The sequence below is a fragment of the Carcharhinus amblyrhynchos genome, chromosome 10, assembly GCF_965287045.1.
Source record: "Carcharhinus amblyrhynchos chromosome 10, sCarAmb.v2.hapA, whole genome shotgun sequence".
Classification (NCBI taxonomy): domain Eukaryota; kingdom Metazoa; phylum Chordata; class Chondrichthyes; order Carcharhiniformes; family Carcharhinidae; genus Carcharhinus; species Carcharhinus amblyrhynchos.
In genome coordinates this window covers 59880136-59906544 of record NC_137333.1, presented here as the reverse complement: position 1 = coordinate 59906544, position 26409 = coordinate 59880136, and the positions used below count along the sequence as shown (strand labels likewise).

General features: G+C 39.7%; 1 protein-coding gene across 7 annotated transcripts in view; it reads right to left on the bottom strand.

Moving 5' to 3' along the window:
* Positions 1-26409, bottom strand: part of LOC145348976 (mitogen-activated protein kinase kinase kinase kinase 4) — a 315280-nt gene that overhangs the window by 21098 nt on the left and 267773 nt on the right. For 4 of the 7 annotated variants that reach the window (XM_080197146.1, XM_080197150.1, XM_080197148.1 and 1 more), the window contains 3 exons: positions 15749-15866; positions 7684-7854; positions 7163-7306 (listed from right to left, as the gene is read on the bottom strand). In XM_080197146.1, coding sequence (XP_080053272.1) covers positions 7163-7306; positions 7684-7854; positions 15749-15866 — 433 coding nt within the window. Of the gene's footprint in view, positions 1-7162; positions 7307-7683; positions 7855-8249; positions 8337-15748; positions 15867-26409 lie in introns of all 7 variants that reach the window. The other 3 variants (XM_080197144.1, XM_080197149.1, XM_080197145.1) reach the window with 1 other exon arrangement.

Here is a 26409-nt window from a genome sequence, read left to right as displayed (position 1 = left end):
TTGAAGTTCCTTTTCAGTCTTTGTACTGAAAAGTTAGAGAGGTGTCTGCCTGGCTAAGATTTGAATAAGGCCTGAAGCAGATCAGACCAGGAATCATTACACCTTTCCATGTCTAATAAGGTTATTTCACAGCTAAAACCTCAATGACGGTCGAGTGCAATTTTACTGCAATTCACCCGAATTCAAGGAACATCTTTAGAGAGGACAACTAAAACCACTGAACTGTAACAAAGTGAAAAGGTTCAGTGCATAATACATAGAAACAACAACTTTGATGAGATATCCAAGCGATGTGAAAATATTTTCTAGGAGACAGAGCTCTCCTATGGGATTTGACCAATGATGTAGAACTCAAAATACAGAGGGGTAGCATTTTGCCCACCCCTACATCTAAATATAATTGTGGTGGCAACAGGCACTCAAAGACAGGCAAAACAAAGTTTGAGCGGAGCTATAAGAGTATTTACAAAAGTAAAAGGACTCAGGCAGTGAGACGTCAATGGAATTAACCCAATTAGATTCTGAACAAGAATATTAAACTGGAGAAGAATCACTACTCCCGATGGGGGAGAAGGAACACCGTCCCCCAGAACTGGAGACATTTGACAAGCAGGCAGGAGCAGCACTGATGACTTTCTGAAGTGAGAAAGCTACTTTGATAGTGGAGTCTGATAACGAAGGCAGCTTCGAGCACGCTCGGGAATAATTTCACCAAATCCAATCTGATACCAACTTCTGCTGCAGAATCATGGCGAAATTTGTTTGGCAGGGTAACAAACCACCACAAGTATAAGGGACAGAAATTAAGATACCACTACTTAATAGTAAGGTGCACAATTTCTTCATGGGGATCCAGTAAAGATCAAAAACTATCAAAATGTACAATATGCTATTGTGGCTACTTTTGACACAGGCAAGCTTTTTTTGAAGAATTTGCATGGAACTCCACACAGTTATTTGGGAAGTAGTCAATCAAGATAGAAGGTATTTGGAAACTGTGGCAGAATGGAGAGTTTAACAGATTATAATACTGAATGGCAATTAATTTAGAAAGAACTCAAGTTGGTCTAAGAACATGCCAGTTTGATCAGTACATGCAAGGTTGTTGTCTGTGTGGAGTTGCACATTCACCCGCATCAGTGCGGGTTTCCTCCAACACGCAAAGTGTGCATATTAGGTTGACTGGCAATGGTAAATTGCCCTTTAGTCGAGCGGAACTAGCAAGGTAAATACGTGAGGTTACAGTGATAGATAGGGCCTGGGTAGGATTGTTGTCAGTGCAGGCTCGATGGGCTGAATGGCCTCCTTCTGCACTTTAGAGATTCTATGAAGTGAGACAATATGACTTCATTGCAGAATTTCAAAAAGCAAATGAGTGGCTAGATTCTTCCCACAGAGAGATCTCTAATGCTTCAACACTGGCAACGTCAAATGTGCATGATATTAAAATATTATTCGTTTTCCATTAATCGTGAATTGGATTGACGTATTACAATTGGTTGTAAACTTGTTCGTTGAGACATCATAATTAAGCAAATTGCTTGCAGCTTGAGTGTGTTTACAAGCCAGATAGCTAGATGGGAGAGTTCCAAAGTTTTGAAGCAGACTTAATACTTGTAAAAATTTCACATTGACAAAAGTTTACAACGCAAGACAGTTTGTATCCACAACAGACAGAGCAGATTTTGGAATATGGATTACAAATTAGAAGTTGTGCATGAATTAAACTCGGTAGGCCATTATAAGCAATATAATAAAAGCAAAACATTGCAGCTGCTGGACCTACGAAACAAAAGCAAAAAACACTGAAAATACACAATTGATTGAGTTAATGTTTTAGGTCAGTGATTTGTCAGATCTGCATTTCTATGTACAGAACTGCCAGGCCTGATGTATATATCCAGCATTTTCTACAGGCCATATTATCTTCCCCAAAACAATATCCATGGTTCAGTAAAACTAAAAATATATTACATTAACATTCTACATGCGGAGGTCTTTGGTGCAGTGGACAGCATCCCTAACTCTGAACCAGAAGTCCTGGGTTCAAGTCCCATTCTGGGGACTTGATGGCTATAGAAGGTGCATCCACAATGTGGCTAAAGTAAATTTTTCCAATATCGGAGACAGTGGGAGAAGGAAAGTCTCCTGGTCAGCCAAGCTTGATGCAGAGTGACACGCCTCAAGCTATAGACTCTGGTGAAAAGTTAGTGGCCTTTTCTTGGAAAAACTAGCTATGGAAATAGGCACGTGCTTCGTCTGCCTCTTGCATCATTAGACACAGCAAGCTTCTACGTCTAACAGTCTCTGGTACAAGTATCACGTTGTCCGCTAATGACAGATGAGAAGAAACTCAGGTTATCATTGGCGTAAGGCCCTATTTAAGAGAGATGATCTGAACTAGATGTAAGAGTTCCTGGTTAATTTGTTTCTTTTCCCCAGGAGATGAAAGAAATTGTTTTTATGTAGAGATGGAATAAATTAAGGGAAATGCTATTGAAATCATTTTTTGAACATACCATTCCCATGCAAATTTATCATGGATTAAAGTTATGTTTTGTAACCCACTATTTTTTGCCAGAAGCAAAATTAAATCTGTTAAAAACTAACAATCCATTAAACATTCGTCTAAAAATAAATGTTTTTATAATTCTAAGTTTTGCAAACAAATTCTTAATTATATAGTATTTTGCAATTTTATAAGAACATAAGAACATAAGAAATAGGAGCAGGAGTAGGCCATCTAGCCCTTCGAGCCTGCCCCGCCATTCAATAAGATCATGGCTGATCTGTCGTGGCTCAGTTCCACTTTCCCGCCCTCTCCCCATAACCCTTAATCCCTTCTCTTATCAAAAACCCATCAACCCGCTTCTTAAAAATATTTAGCGAGGCAGCCTCCACCACTTCAACGGGCAGAGAATTCCAGAGATTCACCACCCTTTGAGTGAAGAAGTTCCTCCTCAACTCCGTTCTAAACCACCTCCCCTTTATCTTGAGGCTGTGCCCCCTAGTCCTACTGTCTTTTTTGAGCGGGAAGAGTCTCTCCACCTCTATCCTATCCATCCCATTCATCATCTTATACGTCTCAATGAGATCTCCCCTCATTCTTCTAAACTCTAACGAGTACAAGGTTTATGTATGAAATATTTTGTAATTAGATATATCTCTTCCTCAAAATAATTTTTATCCCATTCAGATGCCATCATTCACTCAGTTCCAATGAAGAAGAACTGTTGATTACAGGGTACTTCTTTTATTCACAATGAGATTTAGTAAAAAAAACACTAAATACTCTTGCAACACATATCACTCTCAACCCTGGAAGATAATATTCCATTTCCTGTTAGTCTTCCTATTCAGCAATAATATTTCCCAGAATAGGGATACAGAATGAACGGCTCTCAGTTTTCAGTCGCCATTCTGTAATTAACTACTTGAAAAATATGTGTTCACATAATACTCCAGAGCATTTTCTCAGAGTTTAGAACTCTGTTTTGCACTCTTAGCTAATCAAATTGGAGTTCTCAACCTTGGGTATGCGGTCACTAGATTTGTAATGCAGAGGGGCAATGGCTTTTCACTGGGAAACAAAAAAATAATCAACTTAAGCTGCCCTCACCTATCAAAATAGTTAACAGTTATACAATAGAATTTCTCGAGCACAGAAGGAGGCCATTCAGTGCATTGAATCTGCACTGACCATCCAAAACAGCTCTCAACCTCGGCCCACATCCCTGCCTTATCTCTGTAAGCAACGTATTGATCATGGCCAATCCACCTAACCTGCACATTTTTGGATTGTGGAAGGAAACCCAAGCAACCAGATGAAATCCACACAGACACAGGGAGAATGTGAAAACTCCACATCGCCAAAGCCAAAATTAAACCCAGGTCACTGGAGTGGTGAGGCAGCAGTGCTAACCACTGTGCTATTTTTGCCTCCTAGTAACTAGATTAAGCATTGACCAAACAACACAACTCACTTTAATCTGAACCGAACAACTTGATTCCCAAATTTGTGACACATCTTACAGTCTTTTTTCTCAATTAACAAAATTTGTCACTTTGATGCCAACTTGAAGCTAATAGCAGTTCCTAGCAGAAATCAGACTGGATTGAGACTACTATACCTTAATTATGCAAGATCCTTATTCTTGCAAGGAAAGATGAGATCATCATCTTATCAGTTTGAGCCTGATTCTACCTGAGTTGTATAGTTCAACCGAGATCTTTCAAACAGTGGCACAGTGGCTAGCACTGCTGCCTCACAGCGCCAAGTGCCTGGGTTCAATTCCCTGTCTGTGTGAAGTTTGCACACTCTCTCCACGTCTGCGTGGGTTTCCTCCCAAAGATGTGCAGGTTAGGTGGATTGGCCATGCTAAATTGCCCTTTAGTGTCAGAAGAACTAGTAGGATAAATGCATAGGGTTATGGGGGTATGATCTGGATGGGATTGTGGTCAGTGCAGGCTCAGTGAGCTGAATGGCCTCCTTCTGCACTGTAGGATTTTATAATTCTATGATTCAAAAAGGCTTAGATCAATGAAGCTGGTGCTTAATGTCATTCAAAAAAATGCAGAATGATGCTGCCACCCAGTGGCTCCTTCAGGAACTGAGCATAAGTCTCAAGCTTTGTTTGGGTCAGGTGAAAAAGGAAAATTTTTTTTCACGGGATGTGGGAAGTGCCAGCGAGTCCAGCATTTATTACTCATTCTCAATTCTTCTTGAACAAGTGGCTTGCTAAGCTATTTTAGAGGTAGTTAAAAGTCAAACACATTTCTATGGGTCTGGAGTCACACTCAGACTGATCTAGGCAAGGAGAGCAGATTCCAGGAACCAAATGGGTTTTACAACAATAGTTGTAATGATCACCGTTACTAAAACTAGCTTTATATTCCAGAATGATTAATTTGATTTCAAATTCCACCAGCTGCTGTGGTGGGACACTAGCCTGAGTCTCTGGATTATCAGTTCAGTGAATGTCGCTCAAGTTCATGCATTTATGTTGAGTTGCTTGATGTCACATCTGATACTTTCTCCTTCAAGTGAAGAACGTCTGCAACAGGACATACAGATTGACAGCCATAGGCTGTGAAAGTCTCTTTCACACTGCTCAACCTTCCAAAGAAAGAAAAGTAGAACGAAATCCTTCAACCCCAATGGCTCCTTGAAATCAATCTTAAACGCGTTGTGATACTAAGGACGGCTCCATACAAAGAAGGGAAATAAGGGGGAGTGAAACCAGAATTCAAGCTCCTCAAATCCTTTAACGTACTGAGACAGTAAACATACAATCGGACATGGGGGAAGGACAACTGAGAGTTCAATGTTCCAGTAAATCAGAATTAAGAAATAAGGACAGACATTGGTTCCAAACACTATCCCTGACAAAATTTATCTGACCAGAGCGTGTTTGGGTGCATTCAGCCAAAAACCAAGTGCATGTCCGAGTGCCCCACTGGAATCAGGGTTCTAAGAGTAAAATCATGGGCCATGGCGCTTCTCTTGTTTATGTGCTCCTTCCCCCACCACCCCACTTCCCCATAATCATACATTTTTGTTTTGAAGTGACTTCAATATGTTCAAAAGATAAGCCTGAAAATAAATATCTAAAAAGTAAGTACTTTTCACGTTAAGCCAATTTTGACAAACTCAGGGATATGCATTTTTTAAATTACCACCAGTTCCATACATCATTTGTAACATTTTTGATGAAGCAAATGACGTCCATGTTTCCTTACTGACTTCATATTCTGAGGTGATGTATTGGCACCTCCACTTTTGTACCACCCTTCTCCTGCATTTATTATTTTGCAGGGTACAATGACTGAATTCTGGTATTACAATTACTTGCAGATTCTTAACTGCACTTTTTACCTGCAATGCGAACTCTACTAGTCTTTATTTCCAATAGACCGTAATACAGATATGTCAATTAATTTACAATCATTTAATTTAGTTTACAGGTCTTTTCTTTAAATTTGGCACATTAATTGTCCCTCATTATGATTTGCATTAATTCAGAGTGGGTGTGAGAGAAACCCTGGCCATCAGGTCAGGCACGGAAGATCCCGCTCGTGGTCAGGGCTGGAAAACTCTGCCCTCAGTGTTTACTGACATCTGGGAGCATCTGTCATTTATTATGTGTGTGGTGTGTTTAACTAATTAATCCTGAATCTTAGTGGAGAAGACAGATGTTACAAATTGTTCCAATTTCTCACCTTGTAAAGTTTACTTCTGTTTGTCCAAAATCTGGAATCTTGTGGCTTTGTTTTCTTAGAAGTTTATTTATTAGTCATAAATAGGTTTACATTTACTGCAATAAAGTTACTGTGAAAATTCCCTAGTCACCACACTCCAGTGTCTGTTCGGGTATACTGAGGGAGAATTTAGAATGGCCAAGGCCATGCATGTCTTTCAGACTGTGGGAGGAAAACTGGAGCACCCCGAGGAAACCCATGCAGATATGGGGAGAACGTGCAAACTCCGCATAACAGTGACCCAAGCTAGGAATTGAACCCGAGTCCCCAAAGCTGTAAGGCAGCAATGCTAACCACTGTGCCATCCCACCACTCAGCAAGTTGAATCTCAAGCTTTGTCTAATTTAGACAGAACATTGTTGGTCCCTAACTGTATCTTGCCAAAAACCTGGGGGTTTGGTCCAGGGTCACAGGAATAGTTTCAGAATATGGGGTCTCCTATTTAAGGTGAAAGTTGAGGAGGAATTCCTTTCCTGAGTGTTGTGAATCTTTTGAATCCCCAGCCCTAGAGAACAGAGGAAGCTCAGTCATTTATATATATAAGGCTGAGATATACAGATTTTTGAACAAGAGTTATGGCAAACAAGGAGGGAAGTGGAGTTGAGGCTACAATCAGATCAGTTGTCATCCTGCCAGGCTATAAGGACTGCACAGCCTACTCCTGTTCCTATTTCTTATGTTATAAGCTCCTGGCATAGGTAACCTGTGCCAATCTGCCTTAACACTGAACTTGAATTGAAATGCGCAACCTGATTTCAAATGGACAGCTTCCCATTTTAGTTGTATGCAAATCACTTGACAAAAGCCTGATGCTATTACTTCAATATATGGTCAGTAAAGACTGCTGCAAACAGAATTTACCATGACAAGTGCTTGATATTTCTAGGTGCCAACAAACACTTACCTGATATTGTTACCAAAACATTCAAACCCTCAAGCACATCCATCTGCTGAAAGCGCCTACGATTGATAAGAGGATACACCTTCCCTTGACCGCTCCTGTCCAGCAGCATCAGCCCACTTTCTGTACCTACTAATAAATTCACACCTGAAGAAAGTAACAGCAAAAAGTAAACACCTTGTTCATTTAATACTGAACATTTACACTATTATTGTAGCATTAGTGTAGAGCAGTGTTGTTTTGTGATGACAGCTAACATTTGTATAAGCCCCAAGTGAGCACTGAGCTGAATCAAGTCTTTCTACCCTATTTCAGAGTAAGGTCAAGCTCCAAGTCTGTACTTGTCCCACAGTTGGTCCAAAAGTAAACAGCTCTACAGTAACACTGCATTTGTAGTTGCACGTACTCAATTCAGATAAAAAGGCTAGGCAAATGGGCAATGTAAATTTCATTATTCACGCACAATCTTTCTTAAATTTATATTCACACAAGAACTATTGGACAGGTATATGAAAAGAACTTGCCCCATAAAGCAGCACAAAGAATCTCAGAGTTGAATCTCTTCTTGTACTTGCGGATTTCTGGTGTGTCACTCTGTGGCCTTATATTAGTTGGATTTACATTGACAACAGATCCTTTTCTACTTGGATCTTGCTTTACCGACTCTGGTCTAATCTGATCACTAGAAAAAACAACTGCAAAAGACAAACATCAAAGTTCAAATCAGTACAATGTGATGCCCATTCATACCTCCCCCGCTAATCATCATAAACAATGCTGACAAATCCAAATCAACATAACACTATTTTTTGTTGGGTTAATAATTCTTTCATGTTTTTAATACTGCCAGGCCACTAGCTTGAGCAGCCAAGTGTGCAAATCACAACCAGAAGTATCTGTCACAGAACTGACAAATTCTAGTGCACTGATTTGTTGCAAAAGTTCTCAGCTGAGTTGCCTTACAGTGTGTTGCAAAGAAGTGATGGATTTCAGTTTCTATGATAGTGGCTGCAACTCCACCAAAAATTACATTATCTATCAATGATTTGTGCAACAGCTGTTGGTGCATTCATGGAAAATGTTAAATCACCTTTCTTTTCTAGGATAAAAGTTGAAAAGTCATCGAGTAAGTTTTCATTTCTTTGGCCAGTTCCATGGAGAGGATGAAACACCACTTCTGCAGGCAAATAATTTGGTTACTGCTGCTTGGCCTTTGAATTAGTTTGATATTTAAAATTTTTTTTTTAAAATATCATACAATGGGCTGGACATCAATTGACATAAAATTTTGCACTCTCGAGTTGCCCGTTCACCATTATAATAACAATAAAGAAATTAACCATCACCAACGTAATGCTCCCTACATTGTTCTTTCGGGAAGCAAATCTGCAATCCTTACTTGGTCTGGCCTATGTATAACTACAGCGCAACAGCAATGTGGTTGAATCCCAACTGCCCTCAAAGAGCAACTAGGGATGGGCAACAAATGCTGGCCAACCAGCAATGCCCATGTCCCATGAATGAATAAAACAAAACACATCTCTGTGACCACAAGATCAACTGCAGCCAGAGGTAACCTGGCTGTTTAAAAACCCTTTTGTAGGGTAGGATAGAGTAGCAGATGTAGGTCATTTGAGACCTTAGGGGCCGATTGTCCCTGACATTTTGCAAGTTGCACCAGATCCAGGCAAGGGTCCCATGCTCTGTGTTATAAGCCAGGGCCAACGGTGGAACCAGCAAATTTATGATCATAGTGATGGTGGAAGAGCAAAAGCTTACAGGTGGATCCTTCAGTAGGAGGGCTTGTATTTCCTTTAAATGCACAAGGAAGACAAAAGAAATCACCTTATTTACTCTTTTCCCTAGTCATGTTATTCATTGAAATTACGAGCAACTGAAATTTGCTGGACTGGAGATCACCACCAGAGATGCAGGCCATTGCTGTGGTAGGATTTCAAAAGTTTGAGGTGACAGAACAAAGAACAAAAACAGCCCGGGAAACAGGCCCTTCGGCCCAATGAGCCCACGCCGCCATCTTTACACCACCAGTCCCCCCTTCCACCCAGTAAGAAGAGCTTCTAAATTTATTCTGACACTGATTGTAAGTTGACCAACTTTGAGCAGGCATATTATAGATTCTGACCCTATATCACCAGTGTTAAAGAATGTAAACCAAAACATAGTGATATCTCAAATCAACTATTATCCTCAGATGGACAATAGCTATTACTGACAATGCCACAAATTCATGTTACTGCTAATGGGATTGCGCAAACCATGATTCAGTTTTTAAGTACAGAAATCATCTATAATAATACTCAGTATTTGTCTGTCCAGACTGGTCTGATTAGTTGTTTTGGGAGACAGATCTGTTGATGAACAGTACCCAATATATGCAGAGATGTGAGGGACATGAAAAGGTTTGGAACACGTGAACTACATTAGGCTGCCAATAGTTGGTTATGGTGGTGGCTGGATGCAATGACAGTGGTGGAGAACAGAAGCAGCATTGGCAAGAGATACCCAACAACAATGCCACCCTGGATGAAGAGATTGTTTTTCCTATGAGGTGGAGAATGAGTGCGATGGCAAGACTATGGTGGGGAAAACAGAGGACAGAAGTAATGGGATGGGGGTGGCATGGGAACCTGGAGTGGCTTTAGACAGGTGGCATGTGACAGAGGAGATGGCATAATTGAGATGACAAAATTGGTTAAATGCAGCAAAATGACAATTATTTGAGGCAGGCTTTTATTCAAAAGCTATTCTCTGCGCTAAAAATTCAGATGAAAATGGATAAAAATGATTTAGAAATGCTGTCAGGTGAAAAATATAAAATCAGTATTGATTAAGAGGAAAAGTGGAGTACGTGCAGACAAGCATGATCACTCAAAATACTGAAAAAACTAATGGGACTAAAGACTGACCAGTCCCTGGGCCTGCGACATGCAACCTCAGGCTTTAAAATAAGTGGCTGGATTGGTTTTAATAAATGAGATAATGGATGGATTGGTTTCAATATTCTGAAATTTCCTGGATTTTGTAAAAGTCCCAGTTGATTAGAAAACAGTAAATATAACCCCCTCTATTCAAGGAAGGAGGGAGACAGAAAGCAAGAACATGTAGGCCAGTTAGCCTAACTAGGAAAATTGAGAATCTATAATCAAAGAGGTAGCAGGCCATAATACAATCAAGCAGAGCCAACATGGTTTGGTGAAAGGGAAATGGTGTTTGACAAATTTATTAGTTATCTGAGGATGTAACAAGCTGGATAGTTAAAGGAGTCAAGTCATTCTCGACCCTGAGGGACTGCAAAAGAAGAAGGAAGAGTTAATGCGGTACCAGTAGACGAAGTGCAGTTGGATTTCCAATAGGCATTCAATAAAGAGTGAAATTCATGATTTCTGCACAAGGGTGGTATGGGTGATACATTGGCATGGATAGAGGGTTGGCTAACAGGAAACGGAGAGTAGAGATAAATGGGTCATTTTCAGTCTGATGAACTGCAATGAGTGGACTGCCACAGGGGTCAATGCTGGGGCCTCAACAATTTACAATCTACATTCATTACCTTCATTAATAAGTATGCTACAACAAAATTTTCTGAAGATACACAAAGACAGGAAAGCAAGATGTGACAACACAAACAGTCTGCAAAGGGATACAATAGATTAAGCATACGCACAAAAATTTGGTAAATGGAGCATAATGTGGGAAACTGCAAAGTTGTCCACTCTGGCTGGAAAAATAGAAGAGCGGAGTATCACTTAATTGAGAAAGACAGCAGAATGATGCAATCTAAATGGAGCCCTGGCACATGAATCACAAAAAGGGAGCACGCACATTCAGCAAGTAATTAGGAGATTAAATGGAATTTTGGCTTTTATTGCAAGAACGATGAAGAATAAAAGTATGCAAGTTTGTAGAACTTTACAGGGCACTGATGTCTGCATCTAGAGTTTCCTATACACTTTTGAACTCCTTATTTCATTAGGAGTAGTTCAGGAAAAGTTCACTAAGATTATTCCTGGATGAAAATGTTATCTTTGATTATAGACTCTCAATTTTCCTAGTTAGGCTAACTGGCCTACATGTTCCTGCTTTCTGTCTCCCTCCTTCCTTGAATAGAGGGGGTTATATTTACTGTTTTTTAATCAACTGGGACTTTTACAGAATCCAGGAAATTTCAGAATATTGAAGGTCCAGCAGGATGGGTCAACTCCTACTGGAGTTTAGATGAATGAGAGGTGACCTTATTAAAACATACAAGATTCTGAGAGGGCTTGACAGCAAAGATGCCGAGAGAATGTTTCCCCTTTAATGACGGAATCTAGAGCTTGGGGGCACAGTTTAAAAATAAGGGGTCTCACTTCATGCAGGAATTCTTCTGAGAGTTGATAGTTTTTGGAATTGTCTGCCATGGAGAATACTGGAGGCTGTGAATATGTTCAAAGCTGAGTTAGACAGATTTTTGATGCACAAGGGAAACAGAGTTATAAATCAGCAAAACCAAATCAGCCATGACCTTATCAAGTGGCAGGGCAGGCTCAGTGACAGGCCGATTCATCAATCCTGCTCCATTTTATGATCCTATTCTACTGACAAAGATGATGATAAATAGTCTATGTCCTCCAGAGTTTCTATAGTCTAATTCTGATACACATGCCAAAGTGCAAATATAGACTCAAGAAAGCAGCAGTTACAGACTAGGAAGGCAAGGATTTCTGTGGTGAGTAACTTACCACCTGACACCCCAGAGCCTGTCCACCATCTACAATCTACAAGAGTCTAATGGAGTCCTCTCCACTTGCCTAGATAACAACAGTGAAGAAGCTCAACATCATCCAGGATGAAACTGGCATCCCTCCCACAAACATTCAATCTCTCCCTCACTGAAAACAATGGCAGCTGTGTGTATGATCTACACACAGGAACTCAAGGCTCCTTTGGCCCAAGACACTACCTTTAACCTTTGAATAATATTGAACCCATCAGATGTAAGCCTGCATTTTCAAGTCACGAGAAATGAGTTCTCAATTAGACTTCCTTGTTTAGGACTATAAACTGGCCAGATTCTTTGACAATATTTATATCCCTTGGCCTGTTTTCATACATGGACAAGCTTTTAATAGTGTTTCAAAAGGGGGAAGTTTTGATTCTGGTAAACTTTTTAAAGAAGGAATAATCCACAATAAGTGCTCTCAGTTTTACACTCTTGATTACATACCCATTATAAGATCTGTCTATTCATGCAATATGGATTTTGATGGCAAGATGTCATAATGTCATATGTTTTGCCCAACTCTAGCTATGCTGCCCTGGGGATCGGAAGGGGACAAAGGGAGCCCGAGGAACAGGAGGGGGATGAATCAGATGAATTGCAAGGGGAAGTGAGGGAAAAGAGTTAGAGGGTTAAGTGAAGAAAGAGGGTTTCTGAGTGTGACTGGAGTGGTCTGTTCTGTAGCTACCCAGGTGCAAGATGAGATTCACTGCTTCATTCATTTTTGGGACATGGGTGTCGCTGGCTGGGCAACATTTACTGCCTATCCCTGCTTGCCTGATGGCAGTTGAGAATCGACCACATTAACGTGGCTCAGCCAGATCAGGTAAGGAAGGCAGATTTCCTCCCCTGAAGGACATTAGTGAACCAGATGGGTTTTTCTCAACAATCACCAATAATTTCATGGTCATCTATAGATTCTTAATTCCAGATATTTGTTTTTTATTGAATTCAAATTCCACCATCTGCCATGGTGGGATTCAAACCTGGGTCCCTAGAACATTAGCTGAGTTTCTAGATTAATAGTTTAGCAGTAATACCTCTAGGCCATTGCCTCCCTCCTACTTCCTTCCTGAATAACTATCCAGGTATGTATTTCAGAACTGTCTGAAGTCTCCAACTCTGAGTTAGAGTTGGGGGGGGGTTGCCAAAGTGTAAGGGAATTGCCCATTAGAAGTTTAAATTTCCCACACAATTCCCACAGTCACTGCCGTGGCACCTCCAAAAGGTTTGCGGTATATCTTGAGGGGCACATCCAGTTTTCAATAATCCAGAGACCGAAAGATCTGAGCCAATATAAATTTAATAGGTATTTTTGTGAGTAATATTATGATAGGGAAATTTTAATTGCTCAAAATGAAACTGGAATAAGTAATAAAGCTGTTGAGGGAGCTGGTTCTTGAGATTATTCAGTCCTTTACTGACATTTCAGATTACTTTTGAATTCACCTTCCTTTAAGTGCAAGCCACACATGTTGTCTGATTTAATGTAGTGGAGAAGGTGATATGACCTTTTGTGCTCTACATTAGTTTGCTCTTTTAACATGCTAACAATAGCATTCATATCAGATAGGTGAAGGAAGCCTGCGGTTTACATGTGGGTATCTAGAGTGAAACTAGCAAAGAAATGAGGGGTTTAGACTATGATTTTCCAAAATTCTGTGAATTTTGGGACTGGTAAGTTTCATTCCGCTAATCAAAGACAGAAAAACAAGGAAAGACTGAACAGGCATAGTTAAGTTGATAAAATGCGACAGTACAAAATTATTCAGCACTTGGGAGGAAGGTGAGTCCATCAATTGAGATTTAATTTCTAACAGGCAAGTCACAGTTGATCTGCCTTACATATCTAATTAAATTAATAACAGGAACTGCAACTATGTGCATTTTCATAAAGCAGTTGATAATAGCAATGTAATCATGGAGAACGTGGCCATGTGGCTAAAGATGGTTGAAGATTGGAAAACATCCGAAATAAACTTTCTTGGAGTGAAAATGTGTTGCAAATGGTGTTCCAAGGTTGTGTGTGTGAGGTCAAATATAGAATATGCTCACAAATTGTTGAGGTTGCAGGATACACTGATAAGGCGTTTTAAAAAATGGAGAGAATACTTGGCTTTGTAAGCTAGGGCACTGAATACAAAAGCAATTAGTTGCTAAACCTTTACCCTCAGCTAGGGTAATGTGTACAATTCTAGATACAACACTGAAGGAAGAATGACAAGGCTTGGAAATATACAGAGGAGACATACCAAGATGATACCAGGAGTTACAGATTTTAGTTATGTGGAGAGCTTGGAATGGCTGGATTGTTTGCAAAGGCAGAAGATTTTAAGAGAAATTAGAAACCGCTTCTTCAAGTGGATGGGGAACAAAAAAATAAAAGATCCAATAATAGCAAAAGGAATAGAGAACGTAAGAAGATTCTCCCCCTCTCTCCCCCATCGCCTAGACAGTTAAGACCTGAAACGATAGGGCTATGGAAGCAAATTCCTTACGAATTGCCAAAGGCAATTGAACAGTACAAATTTGTAAGGTTGATGGAAAGCTGGGATGCGGAACTAAAATGGATAATTATTTCAAAGAGTTGGCACAGATACAACAGGCTGGATGCCTCCCCCCACTCTCCCGGCCTTCTGTGCTGTAAAAGATTATAATCAAAGAACACAAGAAATAGAGGGAGGAGTACACCATACTGCCCATCGAGTCTGCTCTGCCATTCATTAAGATCAGGGCTGATTTTGGGTTTCAACTACACTTTCCTGACTGTTTCCCATATTTCTTCACTCTCAGAGGGACCAAAAATCTGTCTATCCCAACATTCAACAATGGAGCATTGATAATCGTCTGGGGCAGAGAATTCCAAAGATTCACAACTGTTTGAGCATAATCATTTTTCCTGACCTTTGTCCTAAATGATTGGCCCCTAATCCTCAGGTTGTGCCTGTTAGTTTTACACTCTCCATTCAGTGGGAACAATTGCTCAGCATCCACGCTATCATCATCCTGGGGCTTGCAATCGACTGAAAACTGAACTGGACTAGCCATATAAATGCTGTGGCTACAAGAGGTCGTCAAAGGCTAACAATCCTGTGGCAATTAGTTCACTTCCTGACTCCCTAAAGCCTGTCAATTATCTACAAGGTGCAAGTGAGAATTGTGATGGAATGCTCTCCACTTATTGGGATGAGTGTAGCTCCAACAATACATAAAGTTTGATAGCATCCAGGACAAAGCAGCCTGCTTTACTGGCATCCCATCCACAAACATTCACCCCCTCCACCACCAATGCACAGTGGAAACTGTGTACCATTTACAAGATGCACTGCAGGAAACCAGCAAGCTGTTTTTGATAGTGCCTTCCAAACCACAACCATTGCACAACCACCTGCAAGCTCCCCTCCAAGCCACTCTCCATCATGATTTGGAAATATATTGTCATTCCTTCACTGTCACTAGGTCCAAATCCTAGGACTCCTTACCCAACAGCACTGTTGGTGTACCTATACCACATGGATTGCAGTGATTCAAGAAGCTGCTTACAACCATCTTCAAGAACAATTAGGGATGGGCAATAAGTGCTAGCCATGCCAGTGAAGCCCGCATACCATGAAAGATGAAAAAATAGCTCCTTCAGAATTTGGTATGTTTCAATTAGATGCCCTGTCACTGTACTGCATATCTAAGGCATGTATCTAAGGTCTTTAGGATGAGTTTTACAGCAAATTATGTACAATTTCATTTCCTTCAAAAGTGAATTACAAAGAATTCTCAGACAATCTTGTACAATGACAAAATGTAACACTTACCCATAGAAGATATAGTGGTCCCACTAGATGGGGATATTTGCAATAATCTGGGATCTATAAATGGTGTGAATGATGAAGAAGATTTGTGTTTCTGGAGTGTGTTTCCTGCTGGCTCGGTCTGGAAAAAGAACATTCAATCATGATTCATTAACAAGAGAAAATGAAAAGTACAGAATGCATTCCTTGTAATCATAATTGCATATCTGATTTCCTTTTACATACTGGGAACTGATTTTGCATTAAGAGATCATAAGTACTTAACACTAGAAAAAGAAAATTCATAGATCATGAGCTTATCTGACGTGCATCTATCTTTACCACACCTAAACCAGGGCCAAGACATCTATGTTGTATTGAAGAATGCAATAATCCACAAAGAAACGTACAGTGAATTCTATACAAATGAACATACCTTAAAAATTTCAACTTCAAATTGAAGTTGTATATTATACAGAAATAAAATGTGGCAGATAAGATTTCTTTTAATTTAAAAAACCCTGACCAACATATTTAGTGATCAGAATAAATGGCTTTATTGTCAATGGTTTAATGTCAATTAGACTTGACAGGTTAGATTAAGTGGTGGTTGCGATCCTCAAATGTAACACTGTTGTTCAGCTGTTTCATGTCATTTTGGTTACAGACTATTTTAACAATGCAGAATTTCAACAAGATGTGAAGTAATTTAGATGTAAAAATAGAAAATGCTGGAAACAGTCAGCAGGTCTGGGAACATATGTAAAGAAAAATAATTCATATTTTGGGTCTATGACCTTTCGTCAGAACTGGGAAAGGTCAGAAATGTTATAGATTATCAGCAGGGGAAAAGCAGGATGAGAGAAACAAAAGGGAAGGAAAGTGGGGAGGAGGGTGGGAGAGACAGAAGGGTGCATGCTGCCAGAGGGAGTGATAATGGGACAAGTAAACAAACATGTGTCAAGATATAGCATGAATAACAGGATCTGAACAGCTGCCATCTGAAAGTAAATTTTTAAATGGAAATAAAAAATGAGAGAAAATCAGTGAAGAAAAAATGCACAAAATGGGAGCAGAAATTACAATCTAAAATTGGAGAAATCAATATCACCAAGCACATCTTCCCTCACCTCTCCTGTGAGCTTTCCATAGGGACTAATCCTTCCGTGACACTTTGGTCCACTCCATTACTCACAACACCTCATCTCCTATCCATTGTACCTTCCTATCCAATTGCAGGAAGTGGAAACCTGCCCCTTTACTTCCTCCTTATTCACTGTCTAAGGTCCCAAACACTTCTTCCTGGTGGAACAGTAAATCACTTCCATTTCTTTCAATTTGTATTTGTTGCTCCCAATGCAGTTTCCTTTACATTCGGAGTCTAAATGCAGATTCGATGGCTGCTTTGTGGAACATCTTCAGTCTGTCCGCAAGCACAATCCCTATCTTTCTGTCGCTTGCCATTTTAATTCACCATTTTGCTCTATACCTAGATTTCTGACTTTGGCCTGCTACAATGTTCAAATGAACCCAATGCAATCTGGGGAATAAGCACCTCAGCTTCCGATTAGGCACTTTGCAGTCTTTGAAACTTAACACTGAGTTCAACACATAAGCTCTGGCCTCCATTTTGATACATTTTTCTCTCCCTCTCCCCAAAGGGCCAATCTGTCAATTGTTCTTATGTTTTGCTTTCAGAGAGCACCGACCTTTGTTCCTCTATTAATACATTCTGCTATCTGACCTTTATGCCACTAATAACACCTGCTTTAATTTTTAATACTACCACTAACACTCCCTTTATCTTGTCCATGACAAGATTGTCAAATCTCTACTGAGCTTTCACCTATTCCTGACCTTTTCTGCCCCATCCTCCCTCAACAGTACAAAACCCATTACAGTTCTACCTCTGGATGTTAATCTTAACTCTGTTTCTCCAGACCTATTGAGTTTTTCCGGCCTTTTCAATTTTAAGTTCAGATCTCCAGCATCCACAGTATTTTGCTTGTATTGTAGCAATTAATGCTGAGGACCAAAGGTTAAGTGCCCAGTTATAAGATGAACTGCTCTTCCTCAAACTTGTATGAGCTTCATTAGAACACTGCAGCAGGTCAATAACAAAGATGGGGAATTAAGATAACAGGTAACTGACAGCATGCAAAAGGTAGGGGTCATATCTGTGAACTATACAGAGGTGTTGAAAAGCGGTCACCCATGTTTACATTTGGCCTTCCCAAAAATAGAGCACATTGTAAACAGTGAATATGGTATATGGTATACTAAATTAAAAAGGACACGGAAATTGCTGTTTCACCTAAGGGAAGTGTGGTCTCTATTCTCTGCCCCCCTCAGTCAATCCACCCAATCTCCCTTTGAACTTGCTGCACTCCACTTTTTCAAGTCCAACCCTGACATTGTTAACAAATGTGCTATCAAGGGTGATGCTATTGCGCTCTGACATACCAACCTTTACCAGCAAAGGCCAAATGTTGACTCTGTCATTTCCTCCTATGCTCTCCCAAACATCAAATCATTGTCTCCGTGATTGTCACTGATTTCAATCTCTCCTAGAGATCTTCTCTCTACTGCCTGCATCCTGGTGGTCACCCAATTCCAACATCTACTTCTACCTCCTCAATACACACAAAACAGAATTCTCTCAATATACTCATCCTTTTAACCTGTTTGTGCTCCATTGAATTGCTATGGTGAGATAGTGGTGATGTTATTAGATTATTAATCAAGAGCTCTGGGCTCTGGGTTCATAGTTGAAATCTCATTACTGTTGCTGGGGGAATTTAACTTCATTTAATAACATTCAATTTGAGCATATTATTTAAATGGAGAGAGATTGCAGAACTCAAGGTATAAAGAGAACTGGGTGTCCTGGTGCATGAATCACAAAATGTTAGTATGCAGGTACAGCAAAGAAAGACAAATAAAATGCTGTTGTTTATCGCAAGGGCAATGAAACATAAAGGTAGGACTATTTTGCTACAATTGTACAGGGCACAGGCAAGACCATGTCTGGAGTACTGTGTAGTTTTGGTCTTATTTAAGAAAACGTATAAATGTATTACAAGCAGTTCAGAGAAGATGCACTTGACTGACACCTGGAATTGAGGTGGCGGCCAGGCCTGTAGCCACTGCGGTTTAGAAGATTCAGAGCTCATCTTATGGAAACATAATAGCCTGAGAGATTTGAGAGGGTGGATACTGAAAGATGCTTCCCTTTGTGGAAGGGACTAGAATCAGGAGACATAGTGGGGTCTCCCATTTAAGACAGAGATGAGAAGAATGTTTGTCTCCTTATAGGGTCATGAATCTTTGGAACACCCTTCCCCAGAGAGCAGTGGAGACAGGGTTTTTAAATAATTCTAAAGCAGAAGTGGACATATTCTTGACTAATAAGGGAATCAAGGGATAGATGGAATGTGGCGCAGAGGTCAAAAGCACATCAGCTATGATCTTATTGAATGGCAGAGGAGATTTGAGAAACCAATTGGCCTAATCTGTGTGATTTTATGCTTTCTTCCTATTGCGACTTTGTTCTCCCCACGGCCAGTCTCTTTCTACCTACATCTGTGACGCTTCCAAGCCTTCCATCACATGTTTCCTGGCTCTATTGTCTCTGTTTAATCATGGAAGTCAGATCTCTCTATATCTCTACCCCATCCTGCCAAGCATTCTGAGTTAATCGCTTCTTCCTTGAACAGATCCCAATCAGCTCCCTCCTCTGTCTGATTGATCCTGTTCTCATGTTGAACAAATGCTCCTTCACCTCCATTTAATCCCCTAAATACAAAGTGTTGCTATAGGTATTTACATGGTTCTTAGCTATGCCTACCTTCATGTGGAACATGTTTTATGTCAGTTCTAACCAGTTCCTTCCCACCATGGTTGATGGGAGTCCTCAACTGTACGTATTCTATATCATACACTTCTGCCCTCAGCCCTTCTGCACTCCCACCACCTGCTGTCCCACAAGATAATGTTCCTTTACCCTCATCTTTTACATCACTAGCCTCCACTTCCACCACCTCCAGCATGATGCCACCACGAACAATTTCCTCACCCCTTTCAGCGCCACAAAGAGACAGCTCCTCTGGTCCATCCCATAGTCTTGTCCCGACACTCCCACCCTCTCCACTGACACCTCTGCATGAAAACATATGTTAAAAGTAATTCCTATTGACTTTGAGGCAGCTTTGGGTGAATGTGTCATCAAGAAGCAAAGCTGTCATCAAGAAGCAAAGCTGAAGTCAATGGATATCGGGAGAAATGTTCCACTATTTGGAGTCATACCTAGCACAAAGGAAGGCTGCTGGAGGTCAATCATCACAGCCCCTGCACATCACTGAGTAGTGTCCTAGGCCCAACCATCTTACATTGCTTCATCAATTACCCCCTCCAAACTAAGGTCAGAAATGAGGATGCTCACTAACGATTCCAGAATCTTCAGTACTCCTGGCAAATTTGCAGGTAATAGGCAGCAAGACCTGGACAACATTCAGGTTTTGACTGAGAAGTGGCAAGTAACATTTGCACAGAAGTGCCAGATAAGGCCATCTCCAAAAATAGAGAATTGAACCAATCTCTCTTTACACTCAATTACACTACCATTGCTGAATCTCCCACATCAACATCACAGGGATTACGACTGACCAGAAATTTAACTGAGTCAGCCATGTAAATATTGTGGTTACAAGCTGGGAATTCTTTGGTGAGTAACTCACCTCCAGATTCTCCAAAGCATGTCCACCATCCAGAAGGCACCAATCAGGAGCATGATGAAATAGGAGATTGATGGACAAGTGCTGGTACAACAACACTCAAACTTAATACCATCCAGGACAAAGCAGCCAACTTGATCAGCACCCCAAATACCTTAAACATTCAGTCCCTTCATTACCATACTATAATGGCTGCAGCATGTGCCATCTACGTGATGCAATGCAGCAACCTAACAAGCCTTCTTCGACAGCACCTTCCAAAACTCTAACCTCAACCACCTAGAAGGACAAAGAGAGCAGATGCTTGACAGCAGCACCGTCAGCAAGTCCTCTAACTCTGGTAGGCCAGAAAGTTGGAAAAATTTTAGAAACTGGCAAATTATGAGGGAGAAAATAGATGACAGCATACTAGCAAGAAATATAAAAATAATCAGTTTCTATAATTAGATATACAAGAAGAGAGCTGTTAAAGCAAGCATTGGTGCCTTCTGAAGTCAGATGGAGTTTAATCCGGACAAATGTGAGGTAATGCATTTTGGAAGGTCTAACACAGATAGGAAGTATATAGTAAATGGCAGAATCCTTAGGAATATTGATAGTCAAAGGGATCTGGTTATACAGGTACACAGGTCACTCAAAGTGGCAATGCAGATGGAGAAGGTAGTCAAGAAGCATACGCTTGCTTGCCTTCATCGACAGGAGTACTGAATTTAAAAACTGGCAAGTCACTAAGCCTTATAGAACCTTAGTTAGGCCATACTTGGAATATAGTGTTCAATTCTGGTTGCCACACTACCAGAAGGATGTGGAGGCTTTGGAAAGGGGACAGAAAAGATTTACCAGGATGTTGCCTGGCATGGAGAGCATTAGCTATGAGATGTTGAAGAAACTTGATTTGTTCTCACTGGAACAACGGAGGTTGAGGGGTGACCTTAGAAGATTATGAGAGATGCGAACAAAGTGGATAGTCAGGAGCTTTTTCCCAGGTGGAAGAATAAATTACTAGGGGGCACAAGTTTAAGGTGTGAGGGGCAAGATTTAAAGGAGATGTACAAGGCAGACGTTTTACACAGAGTAGTGGGTGCATGGAACTTGTTGCCAGGGGAGGTAGTGGAAGCGGATACAGTAGTGACTTTTAAAGGGCATCTTGATAAATACGTGAATAGGAAGGGAGTAGAGGGGTTTGGTCCGCTGAAGGGTAGGGGGTTTAGTTCAGTCGGGCAGCACGGTCGGTGCAGGCTTGGAGGGATGAAGGGCCAGTTCCTGTGCTGTAATTTTCTTTGTAATTAGGAATGGGCAACAAAGGTTGATCTTGCCAGTGACACATTCATCCCATGAGGGAAAAAAAAGAAAATACAAGGGTCCCAAACAATATTTTCACATTAAACAGTAATTTGCTTTTACTTCTTTCAATTTAGTACACTATATTCACCACTCACAATGTAGTCTCCACCACACTGGAAAGAGCAAATGCAGACCACATGACCACTCTCAAAACACCTCCATTCAGTCTATAGTCACTTAGCTTCCAGTTACTTATTACTGTAATTCTTCATATTGGTTTCATGCTGACCTTTTTGTCAGCCATGCGCAGTGTTCTAATGAAGCTCAACATAACCTTTCAGCGGAGCACCATACAACCTTCTGGTCTCTAACATGAAGTTTAGTGTCTGCTCCCATGTTGTTTTGCTTTCTTTTGCTGTTTCTTTTTTCCTTACTCGTTTCTCTTTTAATTCCCTTTTCTTTTGCTTTCAGAAGGCAGCTATTTTTAACACTGATGTTTACACCTCCTCCTGATACTAATTTCATTTCTTTGCTTGTCCCATTACTATTCCCTTTGATTTTGCGCCATGAATCCTTTCTCCTTTAATCTCTTTTTTCTGGTGTCCCATCACAAATCCTCCCTTTTCTTCTTCTTTGCATTATTTCCTCTTTTACTTGCTCAAGTCCAACGCATTTCTAATTTTCCAAATTCTGACGAAAAGCCTTAAACTTTACAATTTCTCTTTCTCCACAGATGGTGCCAATTTTCAGCATCCCCTGTGCTTCACTTTCGTGTAGGATCTCAATAAAGGTGACGCATCGATCAGCGATTGATACCTGCTTTGCTATTTATGAACCACATGCTTTGGGAATAAAGTTTTTTTTAATCCTACTTTTAGAAATTTAGCATTTTAGAAATTTAGGTTAATTGAGCATCTCCAAAGTTAGTTTATATTTTACATCAAACAGGTTTTACAGCAGAAAGGTGCAGCTTATTTTTTGATTGGGAACACCTGATCATATATTAAATAGTTTAATTTTATGGTGCACAAATCAAATCAGTTTGGGTGACCAATTTAAACTCACTAAAACTGCATTCACTAAAAACAGCTCTGTAAAAGAGAAGTTCAATTGCTTGTAACCTTCTATTAATGATGAGGTATATTGAATGACTAATGAAATTCATTGTTACGCCTCATTTCCAATGCAAACTGCATAATTTGGTGCAATTAAATTTGGAAGCATAATTAGGCACAATTGTTCAAAAATGTATTTAAGACAATTTGTATATTAGAAGTTTGCATGTCATAGCAATAAAATGAAAATCTGTAAAAATTAATGGGTCCTTTGAAGAGTAATTGAAGAATTATGAGACATCGTATCTCACTTCTTTAAAAGTATGCTAAAAAGATATATTCTGCATCTAGAAAAAGGCTACAAGAAAAATTGTATTTTTGTACTTTGAAAATTCAATGCAGTTGGTCACAGAAGGCCTACTGTAGCACTTATATTGAATGTATATATATATATCAAAGATTTGCTTGTGTGCATGCAATTATTCCTTACAGTTTTGCTAACAGACGCTGAACTGAACAACAATAAAACAGTTCAAACTGTTCCGAGTTCCTCCTTTACAAGATATTACGCTAGGACAGTGACTGTGTTGTGGTATTTTGAACATTATCACATTACAATGCTAACTTAAGAAATATCTGCAAGCCTCGAAAGTAATACTGCCACTTGCAAAAAAAAGTTTAAATTTAAATTACTTATTTTTCAATGTATTTCAACTTATGAATGCTGACTTTGCTTAGATGGAGCGTCTTCCTCAAACTTGAATCAACAGTACGATGAAACTGAATTGATACATATACATAAAGTAGCAAGATTGCTAAAACACACTGGATTGCACTAATGAAAGTTTAGATCTCTCACAGCGAGCACCAGTTAATTCCTTCACATTAAACATTACACATCATTCAAAAATCAGTTGGACCAGAATGCATTTCCAATTACAATGAAGTTTTACTTTGGCTTTCCCAAAACAGAATCACGAAGCCATATCCTGCAATGTCAATATTTCTGTTGTACATTCTACTTAACAGCTACATTTTCACAAAAATAACCCAATTACATCATCCAAATGGAACCAAAATTATACTTGAGGGGGACGGACAGAGTTTTTGGATTGGGGTGAGGGGGGGGAGATGGAAGAGTGGCAGGTAAGGGCCAAAAGGGGGAGGGGCAGGGAGAGAGAGTATGTCAGATACTGGATGGCAAGGGAGCAAAGGGTCAGATTGAAGGTGGGGGAAGAGGCAGAGCAAGAGCCACAAAGTTGGGAGAGAGCCAGAGCAAAGGTGGAAGTGATAGGCATCAAGAGCAGTTGAGAGAGATGCAGAAAGAAATTGAAATAAGCTGTGGAGCCATACACAAGACAGCAAAGATGCAGCCAGATGTGATAATTCTCATGTGAAATGAAGGACTGGAGACAGACATGTTACCAGTGCATGAAGGTGCTTCAACAATAGTGGGTTATTTTTGTGAACTTAGAGAATTTGACAATATCTTTCATTTAACCCTCTGAGAACTGAGTGCCCTTCTTGTAAAATATTTGTATTTCCAAAATGATATTCATGAAAATTTACACATCAAAAATAGTAAAAATTACATAAGATTTAAGGGACAGAAACAGACCATTCAGCCCACCAGGTCTATGTCAGTGTTTATAATTCATGAGATCTCCCCACATCTTGGCTTATTTCAGCCCATCCTTGACTGAATCATTCGGAATTGGAATTTGGTGCTGTCCGTTGAGCCAAATAATTCACAACAATTTCTGGGGCAAATAAAATGCCTAAATTGTGGTGCAGAAATGTGACTGCAGTGATCAAAGGGTTAATATTGCTTTTATTTTAACCAAAAACACACAAGTCTAATTGCAGAAACACAAGAAAATATGAAATTGGTTAAACATGAAATGGAAAATTAGTGAAATTATATGAAATGGCAATGATACTTTAAGGAAATAAAACTTGCCAGTTTAATGCTTATAAATGTTAGGATGATTACATGACTTAAATGGAGCATGGAAGAGCTGATTGTAATTTAAATGATGCTACACACTTGTGAAATCATCCTTTCTCAGCCAAAAGAAAACTGGTTATATATCAAATATGCTTTCACTGTGCCTACACCTTCATATTAATGCAAAGTTGATTTTGTAATCAACAACAATTTGAGGTTTAATCTTATAAATTTTATGGTGCCATTTTCTTTCTATTTGCTGGGTGGAATGTGGGCATAGGAGAAAGGAGCTTTGGTACAAGAGCCCCAGACACAGTTCCAGATCAATTATAGCAAAATGGGAACCAAAGCAGAATAATGTTTTCCTCAATAACCTTAGCATTTAAAACAATGGTTTATCAGAAGCTCCAACCCCAAAATCCCATTCTCTTATCCCGACTTAATATTCAATTCTTAAAATATACAAAAACCATAAATCCACAGGATTTTTAATACACTGTTGAAAGTTACATCACAATCTGGCCTAAGATCTACTACACAGTGAATCAAACCACATATTATTGACATATTTAAGAGGGCAAATTGGAGACAATCTGGCTTATCAGGTTAGCCATTGGACGAGATGGAGGAGACAGTGGATAATGAAAAAACAATGTACTGATTGGCAGGATGTGACAAGTTGCATTACCTTAAGATCCGTATGGGGCCTTAGCTCAAAAGTTTAAAGTTTATTTTGTTATTGTCACAAGTAGGTTTATATTAACACTGCAATGAAATTACTGTGAAAACCCCCTAGTGGACACACTCTGTTCAGGTACACTGAGGGAGAATTTAGTACAGCCAATCCATCTAACCTGCACATCTTTGGACTGTGGGAGGAAACCAGAGCACCCAGAGGAAACCCACCGGACACGGGGAGAATGTAGAAACTCCACACAGCGTGATCCAAGCTTGGAATTGAATCCAGGTCCCTGACGCTGTGAGCAGTGCTAACCATTGTGCTGCCCATGCTTTTCACCAGATTTTTAATGACTTAGATATAGGAAGAGATCAGTAATCTGAATTTTCAGGTGACAACGAAGAGGTATAGACAGTTAAATGTTAAAGGAACATACACAGAGATTGGATGCACACACATTTAATTAATGCAAGGACACACCAGCTGGTCCACTTTGGAACCAAGAAAACTTAATGTAAATATGTATTGAAGGCAAGAGGCCAGAAACTGAACTTCATGCACACAATTCACTAAAAGCTAGTGTGTAGGTACAAAAAACAAAATGATGGTCAAATCAAAACAATAAATGAATGATGGTCGTATTCGCAAGGAAATTGCAATATAAAAGTGAGGAAGTCATGCTTCATTTCAGTTATATAGCCTTGGTTCAGTCCTTATCTGCATTCAGTTTCAGACACAAAACCTTAAGAAGAGTATATACTGACTTTGAAAGATATATAGTAGTAGATTCACTAGAATATCAGAGATTTAAGGGATAAACTACAAGAAGAGATTACATAAACATGGTATACATTCTATTGGAGTGGGAAGGCTAAGGAGTGGTTTAATGATCGTGTTTTAAGATAGAACCTTTATTTAATAATCTAGATATCAAAAAACTATTTCCTCCAATGGGGAAATCCAGAACAAGAGAAACAATTTTAAAA